Source organism: Euprymna scolopes, chromosome 8 (assembly GCF_053919585.1).
Source record: "Euprymna scolopes isolate OS-2025 chromosome 8, ASM5391958v1, whole genome shotgun sequence".
Classification (NCBI taxonomy): Eukaryota; Metazoa; Mollusca; class Cephalopoda; order Sepiida; family Sepiolidae; genus Euprymna; species Euprymna scolopes.
Window position 1 is genome coordinate 128,329,243 of NC_136489.1, and position 12,261 is coordinate 128,341,503.

Sequence of the window (12,261 nt, forward strand, 5' to 3'; positions counted from 1 at the left end):
GTTGGGATAAAAAAGGTGAGGGGTAATAATCACAGATTACTTATCTCATAGAAAAGGTATAATCCAAATGAAATGAATGATTCAAAGAAATAAAATATTCAAGAGAAGTCCTCGTTCAATTCCGAGCTTCCTGGAATTTCAACAGTTCCTTGATATTCAACAGTTCCTTGATATTCAGTAAACATATTTCTTTAAGATATCTGCCCTTTTTTGTTGTATTGATAAATAAATATTGGCATGTTCGCCCTTTATCCCGTGCAGTTATCTCCAAATTGAGTTAATTAGGGCACGTGGCGAATTGACAATTTCTTCACCATGGATTCTGTCATTTTGCATCTGACTCCTGTGATGGTTGATTTCAGAATGTTTTTTTAAAAAAATATTTTCTGCCTCATGTGTTTCATTTGCATGTAAATTTTATTTCAAATTACTTGCCTTCCCTCTCTCTTTTATCTTTAGGGAGGAAGAATGTATGTGAGGAGGGTAAGGGGATAAAGAAATGTGTGATGTGATGAAGAACAGCTGAGAAGCCGTTTGTCTGAACTATTTCCATTAATAGCTTCACTGTGGGTGTTATGACTCGTTTTTCTTTTTTTTTCCCACCGATTGAATAAAAATCTAATCAAGGAGGAGAGAATCTTTGTCATCACGCATTTTAACTGACTCTTGTAATGGTATCACGACTTAATCGCGTGCATAACAGCCAATAAAAGTTCAAAACTTGTCATTTGAAGCCTCTTCTATTCTAAGCCTCTTTTATTCTATTAAAGCTAATGATGGTTTTCTTAAGGTTTTTTTTCCTACATACACATACAGTGCATCTCCAAAAAGTACTGTAATGATCTGTTTCATGACATTTGTAAATTTCTTGGTGTGCATTGTCTGGATAATAATGGTCATTAATTTGTATATTTGCATACATGATTCTCCAATTACATCTATCTGTATTCAAAACTATTCCATTTCACTGTATGTTGATAAGCAAAGATTTTATTGTAATTCGAAGTGTGAGTACATTTTTGAGACACCCTGTATATTAATCACTCAATACATGCTAAAATATTCTTTAGTTTTGGGATTGAGTTTGATTTGAAAAAATAATTTTCATATTTATTGTTCTAATTAGCCACAATTTGCAATTAACTCATCCAATGACTTATCTTTTACTAGGTTTCTATCTATCACTCTCACCCTTCCTTACTATTTGATGTTTGACACGCTCTCCCATTCATATTTTATACAGTAGCTATCATTCTCGCTTCTGCTTATCTCTTTCTCTGTTTATTAACAGTCAAAGGTAATAAAGAAGGGGGGAAAAAATAAAAAGATTGAAATAGTTCATTATAAAGAAAAGGGAATATCGCAAGTAAGTAAAACTATTTAGCCTATATCAGGAGAGTCAAAGAATAATTTAAGAGAGGGGGACTTATAGCAAGCGAAAGAAAGAGACTAAGGTTTTATTTTATTATTTTTTTTAATATTTAACTGGCTTTGCAAATTCATCTATTGCCTCATATCAAGAGGAACTGCTCAGAGCATCCTCTCCTTCCTCGATCCGCAAAAATGACAAGGAAAAGTAAATATTATCAACACATTATTTTATTCTTTCAAATCTCGGCCTGCCAATCTGGAAAAAAAAAAACTTGCTTATTTTTGACAAAGATTTTTAGTAAAAAAAAAAAACAACAAAACAAAGCAGTGTGCCTGTCAGTTGATATCCGGTACTCGTACTGGACTGGTGGCTGAAGCGTGGTGTCTGCTTAGATGCTGCACTCAAATTAATTGTTCTTAGTCAATGGAGGGGAAAACCCTTCTATACTAAGGCAATTTTATTTATGCAGAATGCCCCTTTTGAGGGAAGCTGGTAATCCCCCACATTAAAACCGACCTTGAGTCACATTTTGTTTTGTGGGGAAGCAAATAAATAACCAATATGCCTGTCCACCTAAATTAAAATCCATTGCTTCTTGTTGTTCTGGACATAAAAATCCTAGGTTGCTCGAATGTTGTGCTTAAATATCATACAAATAGAGACCAGCCTTAGCAGTTATCATACTTTATTTTGTCAGACTTTAATTTATTGTAGATAGTTATTAAAATCCTGCTTATAAAAATAATTAAAGTCAATTTTGTTTGTCTAATAAACTCTTCTAATTCTATTACATGATATATAATCATCTTGTGTAAATAAATTGAATTAAATCTCTCTTTCAACAGACAATACAACCTGAAGATGCTTTTGCCCTGTCAAGTGAATCATTAGAACTTCTCCGACAACTTACGAATGAAGATTTACAAACTGTGTTTGAAAATACTCTAGCAGGAATCTTGCCACAACTACAGGTAAATTCAATGATCTATAATGAATAATAGAATAAATAATCTGTTTTCATTATAATTAAAGGGTACTTGTACAGTTTAATAAAGACATTAAAAAATGAAAATATCGAAAAAAAAAAGTTATATTGTACATATCCGTTATGGAATAAAGTTCTCTGAGAAAAGTTTCACTTAATTTGATCAAGTATTTTTTTTTTTTTTAAAGCAAAAAAGCAGTTTGTTATGATACCGATCAAAAGGTAGCCATGTTTCAATTTTTAGGAAGAAAAGCTAGTATTTAAGATGGAGAGGGGAGTGTCAGTGCTTTTGACCAAGTTATCTCCTTGTGTTCTAAAAATCCAAACATGGCTGCCTCCAGTACATTGTCATAAAAATGTGTTTTTCCACTGTAAAACAAACAAAAAAAACTACTTAATCAAATTAAGTGAATTTTTTGTTGTTGAGAACTTCAGTCCCAAAAGCGATATGTACAATATAAATTTTTTTTTTCCAATATTTTCACTTTTTAATGTCTTGATAAAACTGTACAAGTACCTATTAAAGTTTGGTTGTGATAGAAAATCTGTTCGACCCTTTATTCAAGATAAGTAAATCCATTGGATTCAAAGATGAAATAAGTGGATGACAATAGACGATATTGAAGGTAAACAGAAAATACATTTTATTTGGACAGTGCTGAAAAGAAATTAAAAACGGCTAAGAATTAATCTTTATATAAAAAGGTATCATGTGTCTTTATAGATTTTATCCCATCACAGATGATTTGGAAGTGCCAACAGTGCATATGGTTAGTTTACTCTTGAATTCTAACTGTTTAAAAATGGGAAAAGGTTAGGCTGTGTGGTCACCATATGAAGTTTAACAAATTCTTACACAAAACATCTTATTGGCTGATTGACCAATTACCTGGTGATACTGTTATATATTGGTACCCTACACCAGTAAGTAGAGATTATGTTAACTAGTATGAATTTCTGGCATGTCATTAAGTACATGTTAGAACAACCAAGTGGTAAATAGAAATAAACCCAGTGTACCTAGCAGAAGTGAGGCAAGGGGATCAAGGATTAGTTTTCTGGATAAAACATGCTAGAAGAAGGCGTCAATGATATTACATAAGAAATGATCATCTGTTTGCGAGAGGAGACAGAGTTTTAAGACAGTTTGAGTCAAGGAAGTGGCCAGACCAAATGTGCCTGACAATGTATAAATCTAAGTGAATTTCCTTGAGATTCGATCCATTCATTGATAATTTTTTAGGCTGAATAAGAAAATTAAGTAAGAAGAAATTAATTTTAACCTCGTTTTAGTCTCTCCTCTTATGAACGAACTTCTCTCCTCAATAAAACCTTTGAAATAGCAACAAGTTTCCATTGTTTGATGCATGAGTTTTATTTACCCAAGTTAAACAGCCAATCAACAGCCACTAGATGCTGCAACCATACACATGGAAAAGCAGTGATCAAAGAATGAAGATTGGCGACCACACACATATGTAAAAAAAGATTTTCATTAATTGATGCTTTTTCTTGATTGCTCAAGTGCAGCAAGTTTGTGTGAAAAGACCATATGCTTTTCTTCATTTAATTTTTTGATTATTGAAACATTACAGTACCCCTGTATGAACATCAAGAAAAAATTGTACCTCAAAATATGTGACATTTAAAGATCTTTTTAGCATCTATATATTAATAGGATAATGCATGTGTTATTTATTTTGTGTGTCATGCTTACATCTTTTTTTCTCCCAAGTGACTGTCGGCCCTGTCGGTGGGGCATTAGAATATGCCGACTGCCCCCCCCCCTGCAGAGGGTAACAGCCCTTCAATGGGGGTCCTGGATATGACCTTAAACTATATCTAGTGGTAAGGCCCCAGCTTGTGGGCTTTGGGGAGTGTGGAGCCACCCTTTAATTACCATTGCTCCCAGGCCCACTCTGACCCGGAGTGGTAGTACCTGTTAGGGTCCCAACTATGGGTTAAATAGAAACCGACGTGAAAACAACAAATATATTCTATTAAAAAACTTTTTCTTCTGAATCTTTGGATTCGGCATTAAATAACCCGAAAAGGGTTGATATGCCATAAAACAAAAACAACCAACCAATCCAAGTGACTATTGTTTAATTATTATGACCTTCCATTTCTTGTAATAAATAATTTTACCAAGAACTTTTCATAAGTTTTGGTTTCAGTTTCAATGATAGCTGAAGGAACTCAAGTTATATATATATATACATATATTTTTTTCATAAGTTTTGGTTCCAGTTTTGATTCAAGCTAATGCAAACAAGTCATATGAATATATTTTTTTTTATTTTTATAATCACAACCTTATAATATAAGAATACTTTATAATAATATATACGAAATCTACCTTAGATACTTTTGCAGTTTTAACAAAAGAGCCACAATAATACCAGGGCGTCTCTATTTATGTTGAATATTCCCAGAATGCCAACATCAATCAAAGAGTCTGCTGCGGAATTTCCACGGGTCCTGCATAAATAATTCCTTTTACATTTAATTAGCAGATGTATCCCTCTTTACCTATAGTTTGATTTCCATAATGTACGAGGGGCGTGCAATAAGTAATGCCCCTGACCCACTTCCCATAGCAGTAGAGCAACGAAACTTGGCACAGTAGTTATTTGTCTTTCCCTACATAGGAACCATCCAGAGTTATGCATTTCTCCAATCGTTTGATGCAGCTCTGGAGACCGTTTTTGTAGAACACCCCAGGTTGGTCCTCCAACCACGACATGACTTCAGAAATCAAGATTGCATTATCTGGGAAGCGCTTTCCTTTCAAAAACAACTTCATGGCTGGGAAGAGGTGAAAGTCAGAGGGTGCAAGGTCAGGAAAGTAGTGAGGATGAGGGAGGATTTCATAACCACATGCCCGTGCTTCTGATCTGGCGACATGCGAGTTGTGGACTGGAGCGTTGTTCTGCAGGAGGAGGGTATCTTTGCTGATCTTGCCCCGCCTCTTGATTTTGATAGCTTCCCTTAATTTCCTCAAAAGTGAAGCATAATAGGCTCCTGTCATCACTACTCCGTCCTGGTCTCAGAAGACTGTGAGCATGACCTTGCCAGCAGAGGGTTGCACCCTTACCTTCCTTGGGGGTGGTGAGTCCAAGTGCTTCCACTGCATTGACTGGGCTTTGTGTCTCAGGATCATAGTGATTGACCCAGGTTTCATCCTGTGTAATCAGTCTTTTGAAAAACTTTGACTCATCTTCTTAGCACATCTCCAAATTCATCCTCAAGCACTCAACGCGTTCTCGCTTCTGAAATAGTGTGAACAACCTGGGAACCCATCTGGCAGACACCTTATGCATATGCAAATGGTCATGAATGATAGTTTCCACAAACCCTGTACTAATCTTGACATCTTGGGCTATTTAGCGAATAATAATGTGCCGATATTCCAAAATGGCAGCCTCAACTTGACGGACAGATGCCTCATCAATGGCAGAAGGGGGGCAACCAGGTCCGGGAGCTGTTTCCACAGACTTCCGGCCATGTTTGAATTCACAATGCCAGCGTTTTACAAGGTCATATGATGGGGCATTATCACCTTAAGTTTCTTTCATTTCATCAAAAGTCTCCTGTGGTGTGCATCCTATCAAATACAAAAACCGGATCACTGCTCGACATTCAACAGGCTCCATTTCACACCTGACTCAATTCAAACACCTGTAAAACAGAAACCACAATTAGTTCAGAGCTGTAATTTGCCACATAACCCGTAGAGATATAAATCATTGTACATGCAAAATTTCAGCTAGATCAGACAACTGGAAGTGGGTCAGGGGCATTACTTATTGCACGCCCCTCGTATATATAGTCTAGGGAATAAATCAAAGTGAGAGTGTCCAATTTTAATTTTTAATTAGAGTACTATATATTTTGGTGTATGAGGTGACCGTCAAATAAGATGAATTAAGAAGGAATTTGGAGTATTTGGATTATTCAGATTATTATTTTCATCTTCAGTGTTATTTGCATAACATTTTGGCCAACGTAACCTGCAACCTTCTTCAGATGTATCTTGTCGAACTCTGGAATCTTTCTGTTGAACTTGGGAACCCACACAAAATTTTAAATGGAACTCTTAATTTAATCCACGTTCTGTCAACCATGAGTGGGTAAAAATCTTAAGTAATTTGAAATTGTATTCTTCATATTGCCTGCATTGAGAATTGAAGTTTCAACCGCTAGAAAACTATCACTTACAATTGAATTTTTACCTAGTACTTTATCCATTATGTAGTGGGTTCTTGCAGACCTTTTAGAAGAAGATTGGAGTTTACATCGGCTGAAACGTTGTGCAAATAACCCTCAAGATGAAAACAATAGTTCAAATAATTCAAATTATCAATCCTCATCTCAAAAACCTAAGAAGTTGCTTTGCTGTTTTTAAATTTTTCTATGATACTGCCTGACTTCAGTCACCCATCAAATGAAGAATGCCATCATTTCACTAAAATAAAAAAAAAAAAACTTACATCAAATCTGTTGCTAAAGTTGTTGGAAACATGATATGATCATTCTACAGCTCCAGAGAATACCTGATTCCTGATGCAATCCTCAATCTATATAAAAGTCAACTACATCAGAAGATGGAGTACCAACACCATATGGAGGGGAGGGGGTGCTGTTCAGAGCACCCATTTTTGCCTTGACAAAGTACCAGACCGACCTTGCAATCTTGTGGAGGTGCTGACCTCTTCTGTTCTCTACAGCCCCTTTGTTACAGAAAAGAGATTGTTAGTTTGTCTTCACTCAATTGTTATTTCAATGGAAGCTTCTAGACTGAGCTCCAATCTTTGTTATTTTTTCTTGTATGACATTTTTATAATAACTGCAAAAAAACTTCCCTTTCTCATCAATATGAATTTCCTATAAATACCCCTAACCATTCCATGTTAAGAACGGTTGTAGGAATAACCCCCCCCCCCAACCCTCCCATGTTAAGAACGGCTTTTGAGGTTGGGGGTGTTTATTCTGAAAGCTGTTCTTAACATAGGGAGGTTGGGGTGTTTATAATACGCTGGGGCACGTCATAAAAATTTACCACTTATTATTATTATTATTATTAGTTCTATTAAAAAGTTCTGTAAATATATATAAAAAAAAACGCACTCAGAAAGACACCAATTTATTTAAATATATTTTGTTTGAATACATTCGTTTTATTACTTACATTAAAAAGTTTTGTGTAAATAGAAAAAGGTTTTTTTTTAATCCTTAAAAGTTTTGTAAATATTTAATATTAAAAACATGTTTCGTAAATATATATTTTTTCTTTTAAATCTTGAAAAGTTTTGTAAATATACTTTTTAAAATCTTGCTCACGAACATTCGACCATGTCTGCTATTTGACGCATTTACAAACAACCAACGGCAATGTCAAGGTCGAAAAACTGGTATCACTTGAAATGTCTGCTAGTATTCGTCTTCTGCTATGAGGTATCTAATCTTTATTTGATCTCCATGAACAAAGTCTTATTCCAAAATCTTCCCATTTATGAACTGTATAATCACAAAACTTATTCCACGCATGCTACATTATGGTTGTCTTTAAATCCGATATCAACAAATGCTTGTCATAAATGGTCTTCATAAGCATTCAAAATTTGTTCATACCATTCATCATTTTCAATCTAATAATATTCTTTATCATTTAACTGACAATTCGTCCATTTCATTAATCTTTAGCCTCAAGTGACCTTTGGCCTTGTGACTCCCTAGTAAAAAAAAAATTATCAAAAAATTAAAAAAGCATTTTTAAAAAAATCTTTATCTCCTTTTCTTCTATTTTTGAAGCCTGAAGTTGCAGCTGCCCTGCAAGAAAAAGAGCAGGACATCCTTTCACGGATCACACATTTGTGCAAGATTGATGAGGAATTAAGATCATAATGAAAATTGTGGAAAACCACATCCTACAGAACAACAATCATATCTGCCATTTTTATAAAACTCAGTCATTCTGCTTGAAACATATTTGAAGCTTCTTTTGATTGGTTGAAAATTAAAGACTTTGATGAACTGTCAAGTTCTGGTTGGTTCAATTATGAACATCTCTTTTCATTAATGATTGTATTGAATGGACATTTCTTTTTGTTATAAAATTATTTTTGTCACTAATTTTGCTTAAAAAATGTTTAACAAGATACTATCTTAAGCTTCATTTCATTGGCTGAAAATGATGAGGATTGTATTGAATTAATATATTTATTCATGTTGCTGTTGAATTAATATATTTATTCATGTTGCTGTTGAATTAATATATTTATTCATGTTGCTTATGGGGATTATTGGTTGTATATTTCGCACGCACACAAACACACACACATATATAAGAGCTAGTTAAGGAAGTTAATTCTACTAGTATTGTATATCACCATGGTCACTTAGTGCCTATGTCTTAACACCATAGGGTTGAAACTGGACTGTAGAAATGCAGACTCTCTTCGTCAGTTAAAAGGAAACTTCTTCAATTGATACTAAGTCAGGTAAATCAAAACAGACAAACTATTACATTAATTTGTCCTTTTATCCTTTTTTTTATCTTCATTGTTATCATGGCATAGAGGTGGGACCAGAGAATAAACTTCAATTGTTTTACTTAGTCATTTTAACATTTTCTTTACTTACTTACAAAACATTTTCTAACTTCCTTAATAAAATCATGACATCCATGATTCTTACTTCCCTTCCCATGATTGTCAAACATCACTTTCTGACCTTGACAGACAACCCTTTGAAAAATTCAAAGCTCACCCCATAATATACAGACGTAGTATCTTGTAAAGTTGAGAAAGGTTTAATGTACAAAGTAAAGAAATAATAAATATTCGATGCATTTTTTCTGGTAACATTAAAGTATGGATTGAGACCAGCCTAAAGTTAACAATTAAAAGACACACATGTTCAGAGCACCAATTTTTTCCTCGACCGAGTACCAGACCAAATTGGATTTACACACCTGAATTAAATGGTGTTGATGAGAAAGAGGATGAAGCCTCATTTCTATTTCTGGTGTGACGTCAGTGAAAAAGTTTTAATAAATGGTAATACTTGACGATTACAAGGGAGATAACTCATAATTGACTATTACAAGTACTAATCAGATTGTGTTAGTTTTTCTTAAAATTACTTCTGAAAATATTATTTTCTCAATGCAAAAATTTGTAAGTCTGAGGCATGTCTTGGCATTTATTTAAAAAAAAAATGTGTATAAAAATAGCTGATTGAATTAATTATTTATCTTTAAATTGAAGCTTAGTATTTGCATATTTTTTGTTAAATAAGTACTTGTTTTAGATGTTATAATGGAAACTCTATTATTCCCAGACCAAATCAATTTAAAAGTACATATTACTAAGGTTACTGGTAAGGCATTGTTTTGATGTAAACATGCACAATGTTTTATGTTTAGTGGGGTACATAAATGCATGCTGCAGATGACCGACTGGTGATGGGAAAATATCTGTCTCATCCAAGAAACCAGATGGACTCTTTAAAAAAGTGATTGCCTCTTTAAAACAGGGGTTCATGATGGAAGATTAGACTACCATAAACTGGGGTGACTTTGACCACCCAGGGTGACTTTGAGCCAAAAAAAAAAAAAAATGATAATAATGCGTACATAATACATGATCTCTGCATTTTAAACATAATTTCTAGGTCCTATACGATTTCAAAATTTTACAGACACATTGTGGTGCAGCAGCAAATATTTACTGCAGAGTTATTTATGCATTATTATTTTTATTTTTCTTAATGGTTCAAAGTCATTCTACTTGGCCAGAGTCATCCTAGCTTAGGGTATTGAAATATTAAAGAATTAACGTTCATCTATAATATAAATCTGACCTGTCTGTTTGAATGTATGTAGGTGTGTATGTATGTTTGTATGTCTGCTGAAAACATTTGTACAGAAGCGACAGATTTTCACAAGATTGGTATCATTTTGATGCTCGATCTTTTGGATGACAAATATTGAAAAATTGGCTAAAACCATTAATTCCTTCACTCTCAACTGGGCACTTTTCTGCAGAGATGGGTCGTTCTTTTTTTGCCGATATTTTTGAAAGTCAACTCCGCTTTTCGTTTGACCAGGCTTAATTCAAACATTTGTCACTTCCAGTTTGATGATGGGTGCAACAGCAAAGATGTCTCACGTTTTTTTTTTTTTTCACATTCTTACGGGTTCGAGCCTGCCTGTCTACTACCACTTTTTTTTTTTTTTTGCTCAACACACACCTCCAAACACCTGGGCAACACCGGGCACTCAGGCTAGTAAGTTGTTATATCTAACGATAAAACAGCCCATGATTCTACGTTGTTTTTTTGGGTGGCCTTCCTAAAATGACATAAATATCTATATTTATATATTCCTGCAGAACGGGCAGAAAGGGTCAGTTGGGTTTCTACCGTCTTTAAGCTAATAAACTGTTTGTGTTCTGCTGGAAAATAGATTTTTTTACTGATTTGCAATCCATCATTTAATGGAGATGCCAAATGCCATTGTAACATCTAAATTAAACATTGACGTTTGCTTAAACAAGTTGCTAAAAGGAAGGAAAACCACATAATTAATACTAGAGCGAGTGTCAGAATCAAGCATCGAAATCAGATGCAAACACTGAGAGGATGATGACAATTTGTGCAATGAATCCACACGAACATAAGTTCACATATGTGCAAAGTAACTCGTAATTAATTGCTAAAATAAAATTCTTACAAGGAATGAATAAGGTAAAAAATTGTACAGCATGGAGTTTTATTTAAAATTCATTATAACTGCGAGCATTCGTCATCAGCTTCTCTAATCGCCTGACAAATGATTTCACGAGTAACTCCTATTTATTTTACTAATGACTCACTAGTTATCAAGACAAGTAACTTTCTAGCATGGTAGAGAGAGCCCACCTTCCTCGCAGCGGCCATAGCAATACTCTCGATGTACCTGTTGCAACTCATGTTCCCTGTGAATGTTAGGCTGAGAAGTCTGAAAGTTCTTTCAGGTAATGTATCTTTTGCCATAGCTATTGGTGGTTGAGAAGATTTCTTGTAATTATTGAAGGAGACCAGCTTAGTCCAGTACAAACTGGAGGTCTTCCACTAGTGTTTCTGCCATTTCTTTAGATATGTGTTCATTTGTTTTCCCCCTCATGCCTGTTATAGAGTGTGGTATCATCAGCAAATATACCCATCTCAGAGACAATTTTATCAGGGAGATTATTTTCCTGTCTTTTCTTTCTTGCCTATGGTGGCGCTCTCCTATCCTCCATTTTATTCCTTTTGTAAGTTTAGTCCCTGTTTACTTGTCTCACCACAAAGGCAGAGTTAGACACAAGATCGGTTTTTGAAGTAAAAAAAAATCCAGCTCTCCAAAAATGGGCGCTTTCAATCAAGACAAAATAAAAATTACCTACATCATCATTGATCGAGGAACAGAACAAATCATAACAGAGTGCAGATGCACGAATGTAAATACTGAGCCGTGTATGAAATGATGTCATGATAAGGAAAAGGAAAAGACTATAAAAGGAAGGATCACCTTAGAGACGTGAGTGATGTCACGGCCATAACGAGAAGTCACACATGACGGGAGAATGAAGAAATAAATGTTGTTACAGAAAAAAAAAAAAAATACAGTGTTGCAATATTTTCGGCTTATAATGGGGTATGGTTCCTCAGAGTTGGGAGATTCTGTTTATAAATGCTGCTAGGAACTGATGAATCAAATTAATTCATGTTCTGCTATCAACCAATCAGAAACCAGAATTCGTCCATAAAAATTAAACCTTTTTTAGCATCCCGGCACATGTTTTTTTTTCTTGTCAACACGGGAAGAATCTTTTGCTCTTTGACTACAAAATTATGAAGCCCAGAACCGCTGTCCACT

The 12,261-nt window shown here is 34.5% G+C and overlaps 1 protein-coding gene across 3 annotated transcripts in view; it reads left to right on the forward strand.

Moving 5' to 3' along the window:
- The window catches only part of LOC145283769 (ciliary-associated calcium-binding coiled-coil protein 1-like), a 29,765-nt gene extending 21,247 nt beyond the window's left edge, over positions 1–8,518 (forward strand). For all 3 annotated transcript variants that reach the window (XM_080132824.1, XM_080132826.1, XM_080132825.1), the window contains 2 exons: positions 2,218–2,343; positions 8,172–8,518. In XM_080132824.1, the coding sequence (XP_079988950.1) occupies positions 2,218–2,343; positions 8,172–8,264 (219 nt within the window). In that variant the 3' untranslated portion in view covers positions 8,265–8,518. The remainder of the gene's footprint in view (positions 1–2,217; positions 2,344–8,171) is intronic.
- Positions 8,519–12,261: the final 3,743 nt, after the last annotated feature.